The following is an 11189-nucleotide window of genomic DNA, read 5'->3' as shown; positions in this document are numbered from 1 at the left end:
GCAAGAGGTTCTAGTTTCAGCCTAAACCAACTGTCTTAAGATGTGGGTTGGCTGGAAGCTCTTGTTTGCTTTTCTTAACTGATGTGGAGACTGTGTACATGGAAGATTTTAAAGTGCTTGGGACATTTGGTGTTAATGTTATCAGTGCTTCACTTGTTGTTTCCCCCATTCTCTCCTTCTCCAGGTCAGCAGTGGTAGGGTCCCTATGTTCCAGGTCATGTGACTGCATGACACACGTCTGTCTGTCTATATATGAGATGCTTGGTGACTCTGCTCAGACTGCCCTGAGCCTCCCTCTACTTAACTGTCATCAGTCCAGAGAGGTTATCTGCCACGATGATGACTGGAGGCTTATCTGAGACCAAGCCTGCTACTCCAGAAGTCCAGCATATTGCTGACCAGGTGAGTTGTGGCCTGTAGAAAGATGAAGTCTGTGTGCAAAGGGCTGAGTCCTGTAGCTTGTGTCCCACTGTACCCAGCATGGGTGAGGCCATGCCTTTAGTAACAGGTTCTGTTTTGGGACACTTGCTGCAGGAACAACATTGAGGTCCTGGGAAAGGTCCAGAGGAGGGCAATGAAGCTGGTGAAGGGAGCAGGTGCAGAGGAGGGCAATGGAGCTGGTGAAGGGAGCAGGTCCAGAGGAGGGCAATGGAGCTGGTGAAGGGAGCAGGTGCAGAGGAGGGCAATGGAGCTGGTGAAGGGAGCAGGTCCAGAGGAGGGCAATGGAGCTGGTGAAGGGAGCAGGTGCAGAGGAGGGCAATGGAGCTGGTGAAGGGAGCAGGTGCAGAGGAGGGCAATGGAGCTGGTGAAGGGAGCAGGTGCAGAGGAGGGCAATGGAGCTGGTGAAGGGAGCAGGTCCAGAGGAGGGCAATGGAGCTGGTGAAGGGAGCAGGTCCAGAGGAGGGCAATGAAGCTGGTGAAGGGAGCAGGTGCAGAGGAGGGCAATGAAGATGGTGAAGGGAGCAGGTGCAGAGGAGGGCAATGAAGATGGTGAAGGGAGCAGGTGCAGAGGAGGGCAATGAAGCTGGTGAAGGGAGCAGGTCCAGAGGAGGGCAATGAAGCTGGTGAAGGGAGCAGGTGCAGAGGAGGGCAATGAAGCTGGTGAAGGGAGCAGGTGCAGAGGAGGGCAATGAAGCTGGTGAAGGGAGCAGGTCCAGAGGAGGGCAATGAAGCTGGTGGAGGGTCTGGAGAACAGGCCTTGTGAGGAGCAGCTGAGGGAATTGAGGGTTTTTAGTCTGGAGAAAAGGAGGCTGAGGGTCAGAGACCTTCTTGCTTTCTGCAACTCCCTGGAAGGAGATTGTAGTGAGGTGGATTTTTGTCTCTTCTCTCTAGTAACAAGTGATAGGATAAAAGGAAATGGCCTCTGGTTGCACCAGGGGAAGTTTAGATTGAGTATTGGAAGCAACTCCTTCACTGAAGAGAAGAGGCTGTCCAGGGAGGTACCTGAATCCCCATCTCTGGAGGTGTTTCAAAGGTGCAGAGATGTGGTGCTGAGGCACATGGTTTAGCACCAGGCTGTAGAGCTGGATTGGACTTTTCCAGCCCCAATGAGCCTATGATTTTCTAGAGGCTGGGAGAGCAGCCTGGTTTGGAGCAGAAGCTAGCATTAAAAATGGGAATCTCCTTGACTGCCAGCCAGTATTTTCTCAGCACTCTGCAGAGGCAGTGTAGTGGCAAGCCTGAGGCAAACCACCTCTCTGTCTCATTATTGTCCATAGCCAGGGCTAGCTCTGGCTTCCTTCAGTTAATATTCACTTGTAGGTCAAAGGCCAGCTGTGCTATGCTAGCACTGAGGTCACTTGTTTGAGATTCCAGGTGGTGTGTTTGAAGGGGAAGATAACCTAGTAGCATTAATTCCTCACTGAAGGCTGTGGAGAGAACAAGCTGTGGGAGTATGCACTAGAAAGTAGAGATACAGGACCAGGCTATGAATAAACAGCATTTCCTCTGCTGGGATCAAGCATTTTCCAGAGTCACAGCTGTGATGCAGAGGCTGCTGGGGAGCCAGTTGGACAAGGTGAGCTTGACAGGAGGAAGGCAGGATGAGTCCAGTCACCACAGGGTTGGGTACAGGCAGCCAGCCTGTTCCTGGAAGCAGCTGTGTAAACAACACCTCTGCAGTGTGAGTGTGAAGTGCCTTCCTCCTGAGGAGCAGGGGGGGAACAGCATGGCATGGGAAAGCTCCTTTCATGTCTCACATCTCACATTGCCACCCACCCCACTTCCCAGCTGGGAAAGACGAGCTCTTCCCCTTGAGGCAGCTGCCCAAGGTGTAACTTAAGCCTTCCTTGAGGGAACAGAAATAGGAGGTGGTGGAGCTGAACATGTTGGCCCGCACTGTTGCTCACTCTTGTGTCTGCTGAGCTCCCAGCTCCCTCCTTTGCTGTGCCACAGAGGACAGTGTTTGAACCAGGGCCATTCCTCACCTCCTTCAAGCTTGCAGGCTGAGACCAGGTGATGATGAAACCAGACTAAGGTGATCTGCACTGTGTGTGCAGGGGGTGAGTGCCACAGGAAAATACCTGCAAAACAGGCTGAGGCCAGAGTCCAGATCTCTCAGCAGATTCTGCTGACTCTCCACTGGTTCCCCATGTGGGGGGTGTAGTGTTTAATGCTGAGTTTACTTACATGCAGATGTTTGCTGGTGTCTGAGACCTCTGATGTGTCAGAGTGACACAAGTCACTCCTAGCAAGATGTGGCCATTGCAGTGCAGTCCAGTCACAATACCAGTGTGAGCTCCCTATCATGTGCTCACTGCCATGCTGCTGGGTAATCCTCAGCCAGGGAGGAGGCTGAGGAGGAAGTGGGTTGAAGTTGGCTCAGCCTGCTGCTCTCTAAAACATTCTTTAGCACATTGTTTGGTTTTGATATTCTGGGTTGGGCAGAGCCCTGTGTCCAGCCCCCCATGCTGACTCAGGGAGGTGTTCTCATTCTAACCACCCTGACAGCTGGTTACCTCAAAGAAACTCCCTCTGCTCCACTCTGTGTTGAGATAAAGCCTCTTCCTTTGCACAAGCTGTGCCCAGTCACACCCTGCATTGTTCCCTGAGTTTGATAGGCACATCAGCCTGGCCCAGCTCCTCCCAGCCTCCTGCCATTTGTAGGGCATTACTGAACAGCTGTAGCTGGGATTGCCTGAGTTGGGCATGTACACGTGGGGGAGGGCTGGGGCATGTGTTGGGTGGTGATAAGAGGTCTTCAGAGGGGAGGTAATTGACTGCAGAGCAGTAAGTTGCTTTGGGAACACCAATGGAATCCCTCAGGAACAGTAGCAACTGAGACAAGTTGAAGGAGCAGCATCTTGCCTATGGAGGGGAGACCCTAAGGAAGGACTTATGGCACCTTTGTGGTTACAACTCTTACTTCCTCTTCTGTAAGGCAGGAAGGGCAACATCCCCTGCTGGCTGGGGGCTGTGAAGTTTGACCCATGAGTCTGCCAGGGTAGTGCAGCATGCCAGATACTGAGATGTGTTTGCAACGCCAGGCTGTGTTGCAGGTGAGCAGAAGATCCCAACCCTCTGCAGTGTGTGGCAGAGCTGAAGCACAGAGCCTGAAGTGTAGATGCACAGATGTTCTGTTTGCCTCCCTAGGAGGAGCCTGATCCCAGTTCAGCTCCCAGTTCTTCCATTCTCACTAGCTCCAGGACCATGAAAATAAATCCCTCTTTTGGTGGGTTTGTTTTTTGCAAGGTGAAATTTTTACCTTGTGTTGAGTGCAAGAGAGAGAGAGAGAGGTCTCCTTGATCCTTTGACAAAGCTCAGAGTCCCCCACAGCAGCTTTGCTGTAGTTCTCTAAGGGAAATACTCTCATGAAGAAAAGTCTTGCCCTGGGGCAGTCCTGCTCTGACCCCAGCCAGATGCCACCCTTTCAGGATGCAGCCCTGTGGGATTCTCTGGGCTGCTAGGCAGAAGAGCAGTTGATGTGAGTGAAGTTGTGAAGAGCACCTGCAGACCTTGGGACATGCAAGGTCTACCTGTGCTTGGGATTACACAATGTGTGCCTTAGCTTCGTGAGCTGGGCAGTGCTGCTTCTGCAGGCTCCTTCTTCTGCAGCAGTTGCTTAAGACTGAGGAATGTTTTAGGTTTAATGAGCTGTTAGGTAAGAGCTTAGGAGTGTTCTGGTTTCCTATCTGAGGATTAAGGATCTATCTGCCTGCCTGATTTTACTGAAGGCCCTGTCAGTCAGTAACAGATGAGAGACTTAACAGTCAGAGGTTAGCAGACATCATAACACTGGAGTGAGCTGGCTTTTGTTTCTGAGAGAGGAATCATAACCACAAGTTGCCACTTAGGTACAGAGGAATAATACGTATGTGTCCAAAGATGGCAATTCAGAGCACCCTGGGACCCCACAGACCCAGACAGATGGAAGGGGATTGGAAATTGAGAGTTTCCCTGCTAGAATCAGCAGCTCCCAAGCTGAAAGTACAAGCTGTTGGTGCCCTGCTATAGAAAGCCTGCAGAAGCTGCTCAGAAGAATTGCAGAAGTAAGAGATCATGAGGAACCTGAATGTGACAAAGCAGCCTGGCTGCTGAGGATGATCCTAGGGTGCTTCTGGACACATCAGGAAGGAATGCTGTGGGAATGGCAGCCAGCTGTAGGAGGATGTGCTGATGGGTTTGTGTTTGGGGTCCTTACTCTCAGAAGGACATTGAGGTGCCAGAGCAGGTCCAGAGAAGGGCAACGAAGCTGGTGAAGGGAGCAGGTGCAGAGGAGGGCAATGGAGCTGGTGAAGGGAGCAGGTGCAGAGGAGGGCAATGAAGCTGGTGAAGGGAGCAGGTCCAGAGGAGGGCAATGAAGCTGGTGAAGGGAGCAGGTCCAGAGGAGGGCAATGGAGCTGGTGAAGGGAGCAGGTGCAGAGGAGGGCAATGGAGCTGGTGAAGGGTCTGGAGAACAGGTCTTGTGAGGAGTGGCTGAGGGGACTGGGGTTGTTTAGTCTGGAGAAAAGGAGGCTGAAGGGAGACCCACCAACTGTTTTTACCCTTTCTTTTTTTTCAGGTGAAGCCACAATTTGAAAGCAAGGTGAACAGGACATTTGATATCTTCAAAGCCATAGTATATAGGACTCAGGTGGTTGCTGGGCTCAACTACTTCATTAAGGTTTGTATATATTATAGCAGGAGGTACTTGGAGCTAAAGAGCATAGGTGATGTGCAGAGCAGCTTATAGCAAAACAGAGAAGCAAATGCAGTAGGAAACCATCTGATGTGCCTCTTAGAGTTAAGCATTACCTCCAGGTGCTTATGAAGTCCCTCATTGGCACTGCTGATGATACAGAACTGGCAGGAGTAGCTGACACCCCATCAGGCTATGCTGCCATTCAGCAAGACCTGGAGAGGTTGGAGAGTTGGGCAGAGGGGAACCTCATGAAGTTCACCAAGGAAGGGTCAGTGTAGAGTCCTGCACTTGGAGAGGAATAGCTCCCTGCAGCAGGACCTGTTAGAGGGTTGACCTGCTTCAGACCCTTAATGGGAAGGTGGTGAGTTCAAGCCTGCAGTGGGCAGTAGTGTCCTCCCTACTCTAGTCATGAGGTCTGTAGTGATGACAGGTTGGACTCGATGATCTTTGAGGTCTCTTCCAACCTTAGGAATACTCAATACTGCTGGAAAGCAGCTCTGTGGAGAAGGACCTGTGAATGCTTGGGGACACAAGGTCCCCATGAGCCAGCAATGTGCCTTTGTAGGCAAGAAGGCCAATGCTCTTCTGGGATAAATGAAGAAGAGCAGGGTGAGCAGGCCAAGAGAGGTTCTCCTTCCACTCTGCTCTGCCCTAGTGAGGCCACACCTGGAGTTGTGTGTCCACTTCTGGGCTGCCCAGTTCAAGAGAGACAGAGACCTGCTGGAGGGAGTCTAATGAGTTTTGCTCTGGCTGTAGGCAGTTTCTGACATCAGTTCCTATGCAGCCTTGGGTTAAAAGCTGCTGAAGTGAAAGTGGAGAAGCACCCAAAATGAAGCTTCTGAGCAAAGCTAATCTGCCAAGTATGTAAGAGCATCCTTCTGTTTGAACCTACTGTGATCCTTACTTGCCCACTGCTTTGGCTCCTAGGTCCAAGTGTCTGATGATGACTATGTCCACTTGAGGGTGTTTGAGGCCCTTCCTCACGAGAACCAAGGTCCTCGCCTTCACGCATTTCAGACTGGCAAAACCAGAGATGATCCTCTGACCTACTTTGAGAGCTCATGAGGAACTGGTGCCTCTCTTGTGTGGGAGCTCTGCCTGTGCCAGTGAATGCATGGAAATAAAGCCAGTTGGGAAAACTCTTTATTCATCTGCTGCCTGTTGTGTCCAGGTCTGCTGCCTGCCTGAAGCTGGAGTAGGCTCTGAGAAACTAAAGCTGTCTCTGCCACTCAGGGTACCATGGCTGTAAGACAGAGCACACCCTCTGCAGCTGCTCTTTCCAAAGCACTTGGGCATCCAAGACAAACCTGGGGCCTCCTGAAGATACTTCAGGCACTACAAGCTGTGTACACAGCAGGTGGTGGCTCCCTGGTCTTGCTCCCAGTGCATTAAATACACACACTCCTTAGAAAGTGTGTGAGATGGATGGATGGGGGGATGGATGGATGGATGGATGGATGGATGGATGGATGGATGGATGGATGAATACATAAATACATAGATGGAGGGATGGAGGGGTGGATACACAAATGTAGGGAGAGAGGGATGGATGGGGAGATGAATACGTAAATACATGGAGGGAGGGACGGAGGGAGGGATGGATGAATGGATACATAGATGGAGGGAGGGATGGATGGATGGATGGATACATAGATGGGGGGGGGATGGATGGATGGATACATACATAGATGTAGGGAGGGAGGGATGGATGGATGGGTGGGTGGATGGATAGATGATTTCTAGCAGAAGGGAAGAGAGAAGCCAAACTTTGCCCCCTTCTATAAGAGCAGCTTCACTGTAGGAGAGCTGAATTGGGGTCAGGAATGAGCTGCTTGAAGGAGTGAGAGGACAGGCCCCTACCACAGAGATCATCAGGTGCAACCCCCCAAGCTCTCTTCAGGGAGTGGTAGAGAGCAAGAAGGGCTACCCTCAGCCTCCCTTTCTCCCTCTTCTCCTATCACCACTGACATCTTCTCACAAAGCAGCAGCACCTGGAGGCAGTGCTCAGCTTTTGAACCAAGGAAACACTTCAGGGTGGTCAGCACCAAAACAAGACCCTGTGTCTCTGAAACCACTGTTACAAAATGAGATGTGCTGTAATGAGTCAGACTTAAGCTCTCCCTTTATGGCCAAGAGGGGCACAGGACTTTTTGGCCTGATTGGAGCAAAAGCATGTGACACCCCCTAATAACCAGCAGACAGAACAAGCTCCTGCTAAGTAGTGCTGGCTACATTCACACAGCACAGCTCTGCAAAACACCCACCCAGAAACACACTTCTGTGCTCAGCAGGCCCTCTCCTGTCAAAGCTGCTGGTGATTTCCTCAGTCTGTGGCCAAGGACATGGAGAGGTATCGCCTCACAGTGGGCTGTTTCCCCTCAGACCAGAGTGCAGCTCCCAAATCAATCACACAGGGCAAAACAAAACTTCCAGGCTTGGGTACAAGAGTTCCCAAGGAGGCACAAACAGGGATGGGCTGCACAAGCATCCCAAAACAACAGGAGCAGAAAGAAAAAGCACACCCTGGCTATAGTGGGAAGGCTCTGCTGGAGATCACCTCTGCTCAAATCCAGCTCAATAAACAGGTGGCTGTGGACCACAGGCAGGCAGAGGTTTGGTGCTTTTCATCGATGGAGCCACCACAACCTCTCTGGGCCAGCTGGTCTCCCATTTGACCACCTGGCAATGCTTACAAGGGGCAGAAAGGTGCTGCTGTGGTTCCTCTGTTTACATGGAATGTATTTCATTGTGTAGCTATTGCCTCACAGAATCACCAAGGGTGCAAGAGGCCTCAAAGCTCATCAAGTCCAACCTGTCACCACGGACCTCATGACTAAACCATGGCACCATGCCCTTTCACTGTACTGAGCACCACTGAGAGAAGCCTGGATCTTCACTGCCTAGCCCTTCCCCTTCTCTCCTAAGGCTGAACAAGCTCAGCTTTCTCAACCTCTCCTTTGAAAAGAAGTTGGCTCTACCGATCACTTAACTCTCTTGGTGGGCCTTTGCTGGACTCTGGGACAGCTTTGCCTCTGACAGGGGGCACAGCACTCCAGATGCAGCCTCACCAAGTGCTGAGCAGTGTATGTGTGGGCAAGACTGGGCTCTCCATCTGCTGGCACTGCTCTTGGATACTGCTGGGCACCTTTGCCACAGGACATCCAACAAGACAGCTCCCACCCAGGTCTTTTTCTGCAGAGCTGCATTCCAGGCCCCAGCCTGTGTGGGTTATTCCTTCCCAGGTGCAGGACTGTGTAGCTCCCTTTGCTGACAGTTGTGGAACACTCCTCTGCTCATTTCTCCAGCCTGCTGGCAACCCTCTGAACACAGCTACCCAGCATACAGCTGCTCCTCTTGGGTCTGTGGCATCTCTAACCCACTGCAGGTCAGCTTGGTCTGCACAGGTGACCACAAAGATCAACAGCCTCCTGGCCTGTATCAGGAGTAGTGGGACCAGCAGAAGCAGGGAAGTGATTGTGCCTTTGCACTCAGCATGGGTGAGGCCACACCCTGAGTGCTGCGTTCAGTTTTGGGGCACTGACTACAAGAAAGAGTGCTGGAAAAGAGAAAAGAATGAAAAGGAGCTGGAGTGAGTCCACAGAAGGGCAGTGGAAGTGGTGAAGGGTCTGGAGGGAACTCTGGAGGTTGGAGTGGGGTGGGGATCAGCCTCTTGTCCCTGGTAACAAGTGACAGTGGCCTCAAGCTGCACCAGGGGGGTTGGGCTGGATATTAGACTTCACTTCTTCACTGGAAGGGTCTCTCAGCCGCTGGCACACGCTCCCCAGACAGGGGGTTGAACCCCCAGCCCTGGAGGTGTTTCAAAGATGCAGAGATGTGCTGGTAAGGCTCATGGTTTAGCATCAGACTTGGCAGAGTTCGGTAACGGTTGGCTCGATGCTCTTCAAGATCTTTCCCACCCCAAACGATTCTATCATTCTGTGACCTGAGCTCCTTGCTGAAGCTCGAGAGAAAGCACTTTTCAGAGCTGGGATGTACAGGGGGTGGCTGTACCTCCTCCCTGGTGGGGATCACAGCAGCTGCACGGCCAGGACGGGAGCTGGAAGCACCCCGGCTCTCCCTGGGGACTCAACGCTGCCTCTCTGCAGCTCTCCAAAATCACTTTGTCAAATGGTGAACCCGCTCTGCCCGCACTCCAGGAAACTCCGCAGGGCCAGGCAGGCACAGGGAGGGCTCCAGAAAGGCACTGACTGCTCAGTGCTTTTCCGCAGTGTGTCACTCTTCGTGCTTTTAAACCGGCCCGGGGTGTGTGGGGGAGAGGAGGATGGTGTAAAGTCGCCTCCGCCTTCAAGCAGTGCACAGCCGTGGCCGAATACCCTGGGTCCCCACCACCCCCTCCCGGCGGGGGACAGAGCTCAAGCAGACCAACCGCGGCGACACTCCCCAGGGCCGGCAGGCCCGGGCCGAGATCCAGCAGCCCCTCACCGGGACCGGCGGGACGGGCCCCGGCACCGGGACCAGTGCCTTGCCCCCGTTGCAGCCAGCGCTCACCACCAGGCCCTTCCTGGCCCCACGGCTTCCTCCCGTGCTCACCCCACGGGACAGTGTGTGCTCACCCCACAGCACATCGTGGTGCCCTCACATCATCTGCAATGTGCAATGTCTAGATGCTCCTTGCAAACTTGTGGTCCCTTCCAGCGCTGACTGATACTATGATACTAAGACATGCATAACGACTCCCAGTATTGATCTCTCTTTTGTTATTTGATTACCCATGATGTGTACATCAAAAGGAGGCACCAAGCCCCAGTTCCCCCAATAGCGAACCTCTGTCCTGCAGAGCCACTTCTTTACTGGGGCACCAACCCTTTATCTCTGGCATACCTCGCCTTATCTTTATCAATATCTGGCATACCTCACCTTATCTTCATCAATATGTGGTGTACCTCGCCTTATCTTGGACATGTATGGCATCCAGACTAATCAGGGGACGTCACGGATAGATTCATCTCACAGAGACTAACCTAATAGCCACCGTCAGTGACGCTGACGAACACGAACATCTCCGCAGCCCTTAAAAGCAGAATTTCTCTTGATGGTGCAAGTGGGAGTCGTAATGAAGAGCTGCTCGGTTGGGGGCACCATTTGTTGTAGTAGAGGTGTTTTATGTACCCTGAGCAGTGCTTCTGGACCAGGTGTAAGCAGGCAAAGACATTTGTTACGTTATACAGCCAAGTTCTCTAGTCTGTCAGCAGGCACATGTGTCACATCTCAGTTGGTCATTTTCCACTGGCATGTGTGTAATTAAGGCATACAATAGGTCAAAATGCTTGAATGCTTGTTGCTTGGATGCTTGAATGCGGGTTGAATGCTTGTGGGTAAGACTTAGAGGGAAGACCGGCAGGGCAGACACCCTGGTTGGAGTCTGTTATAGACCACCCAACCAGGAGGAAGATGTTGATGAAGCATTCTATAGGCAGCTTAGGGCTGTCTCAAGATCTTCTGACCTTGTTCTCATGGGCGACTTCAACCTGCCTGACATCTGCTGGGATCTCAACACCGTCCCCCACAGCAAACTCCTGGAGAAGCTGTCAGCCCATGGCTTGGACGGGAGCACACTGTGATGGGTTAGGAATTGGCTGGAGGGCCGAGACCAGAGAGTGGTGGTGAATGGTGCCACAGCCAGCTGGCAGCCAGGCACCAGTGGTGTGCCCCAGGGATCAGTGCTGGGCCCTGTGCTCTTTAACATCTTGATTGATGATCTGGATGAGGGCATTGAGTCCATCAACAGTAAATTTGCAGATGACACCAAGCTGGGGGCAGGAGTTGATCTGCTGGAGGGTAGAGAGGCTCTGCAGAGGGACCTGGACAGGCTGGACAGATGGGCAGAGGCCAAGGGCAGGAGATTGAACACATCCAAGTGCCAGGTTCTGCACATTGGCCACAACAACCCCAGGCAGTGCTACAGGTTGGGGTCAGAGTGGCTGGAGATAAGCCAGGCAGAGAGGGACCTGGGGGTACTGGTTGATGGTAGGCTGAACAGGAGCCTGCAGTGTGCCCAGGCAGCCAAGAGGGCCAATGGCATCCTGGCCTGCATCAGGAAGAGTGTGGC

The 11189-nt window shown here is 52.6% G+C and overlaps 1 protein-coding gene across 1 annotated transcript; it reads left to right on the top strand.

The window, feature by feature from the left end:
- Positions 1 to 6261, top strand: LOC137455313 (cystatin-B-like). The gene is made up of 3 exons (XM_068166023.1): positions 1 to 402; positions 5000 to 5101; positions 6047 to 6261. The coding sequence occupies exons 1-3, from the start codon at positions 337 to 339 to the stop codon at positions 6182 to 6184; spliced, it is 306 nt and encodes a 101-aa protein (XP_068022124.1). The 5' UTR covers positions 1 to 336; the 3' UTR covers positions 6185 to 6261.
- Positions 6262 to 11189: the final 4928 nt, after the last annotated feature.

Source organism: Melanerpes formicivorus, unplaced genomic scaffold (assembly GCF_026170545.1).
Source record: "Melanerpes formicivorus ecotype bairdi unplaced genomic scaffold, bMelFor1.0.p_v2 SCAF_96, whole genome shotgun sequence".
NCBI classification, from domain to species: domain Eukaryota; kingdom Metazoa; phylum Chordata; class Aves; order Piciformes; family Picidae; genus Melanerpes; species Melanerpes formicivorus.
This window is presented reverse-complemented; position numbering and strand designations above follow the sequence as displayed.

What these genes read in the sequence shown, in the direction of transcription:
- LOC137455313 (XM_068166023.1), top strand. Translation starts at nt 337, where the DNA reads ATGATGACTGGAGGCTTATCTGAGACCAAGCCTGCTACTCCAGAAGTC. An exon ending in TCCAGCATATTGCTGACCAG is followed by an intron (nt 403 to 4,999) that starts GTGAGTTGTGGC and finishes CTTTTTTTTCAG; the next exon opens with GTGAAGCCACAATTTGAAAG. An exon ending in GGCTCAACTACTTCATTAAG is followed by an intron (nt 5,102 to 6,046) that starts GTTTGTATATAT and finishes TTTGGCTCCTAG; the next exon opens with GTCCAAGTGTCTGATGATGA.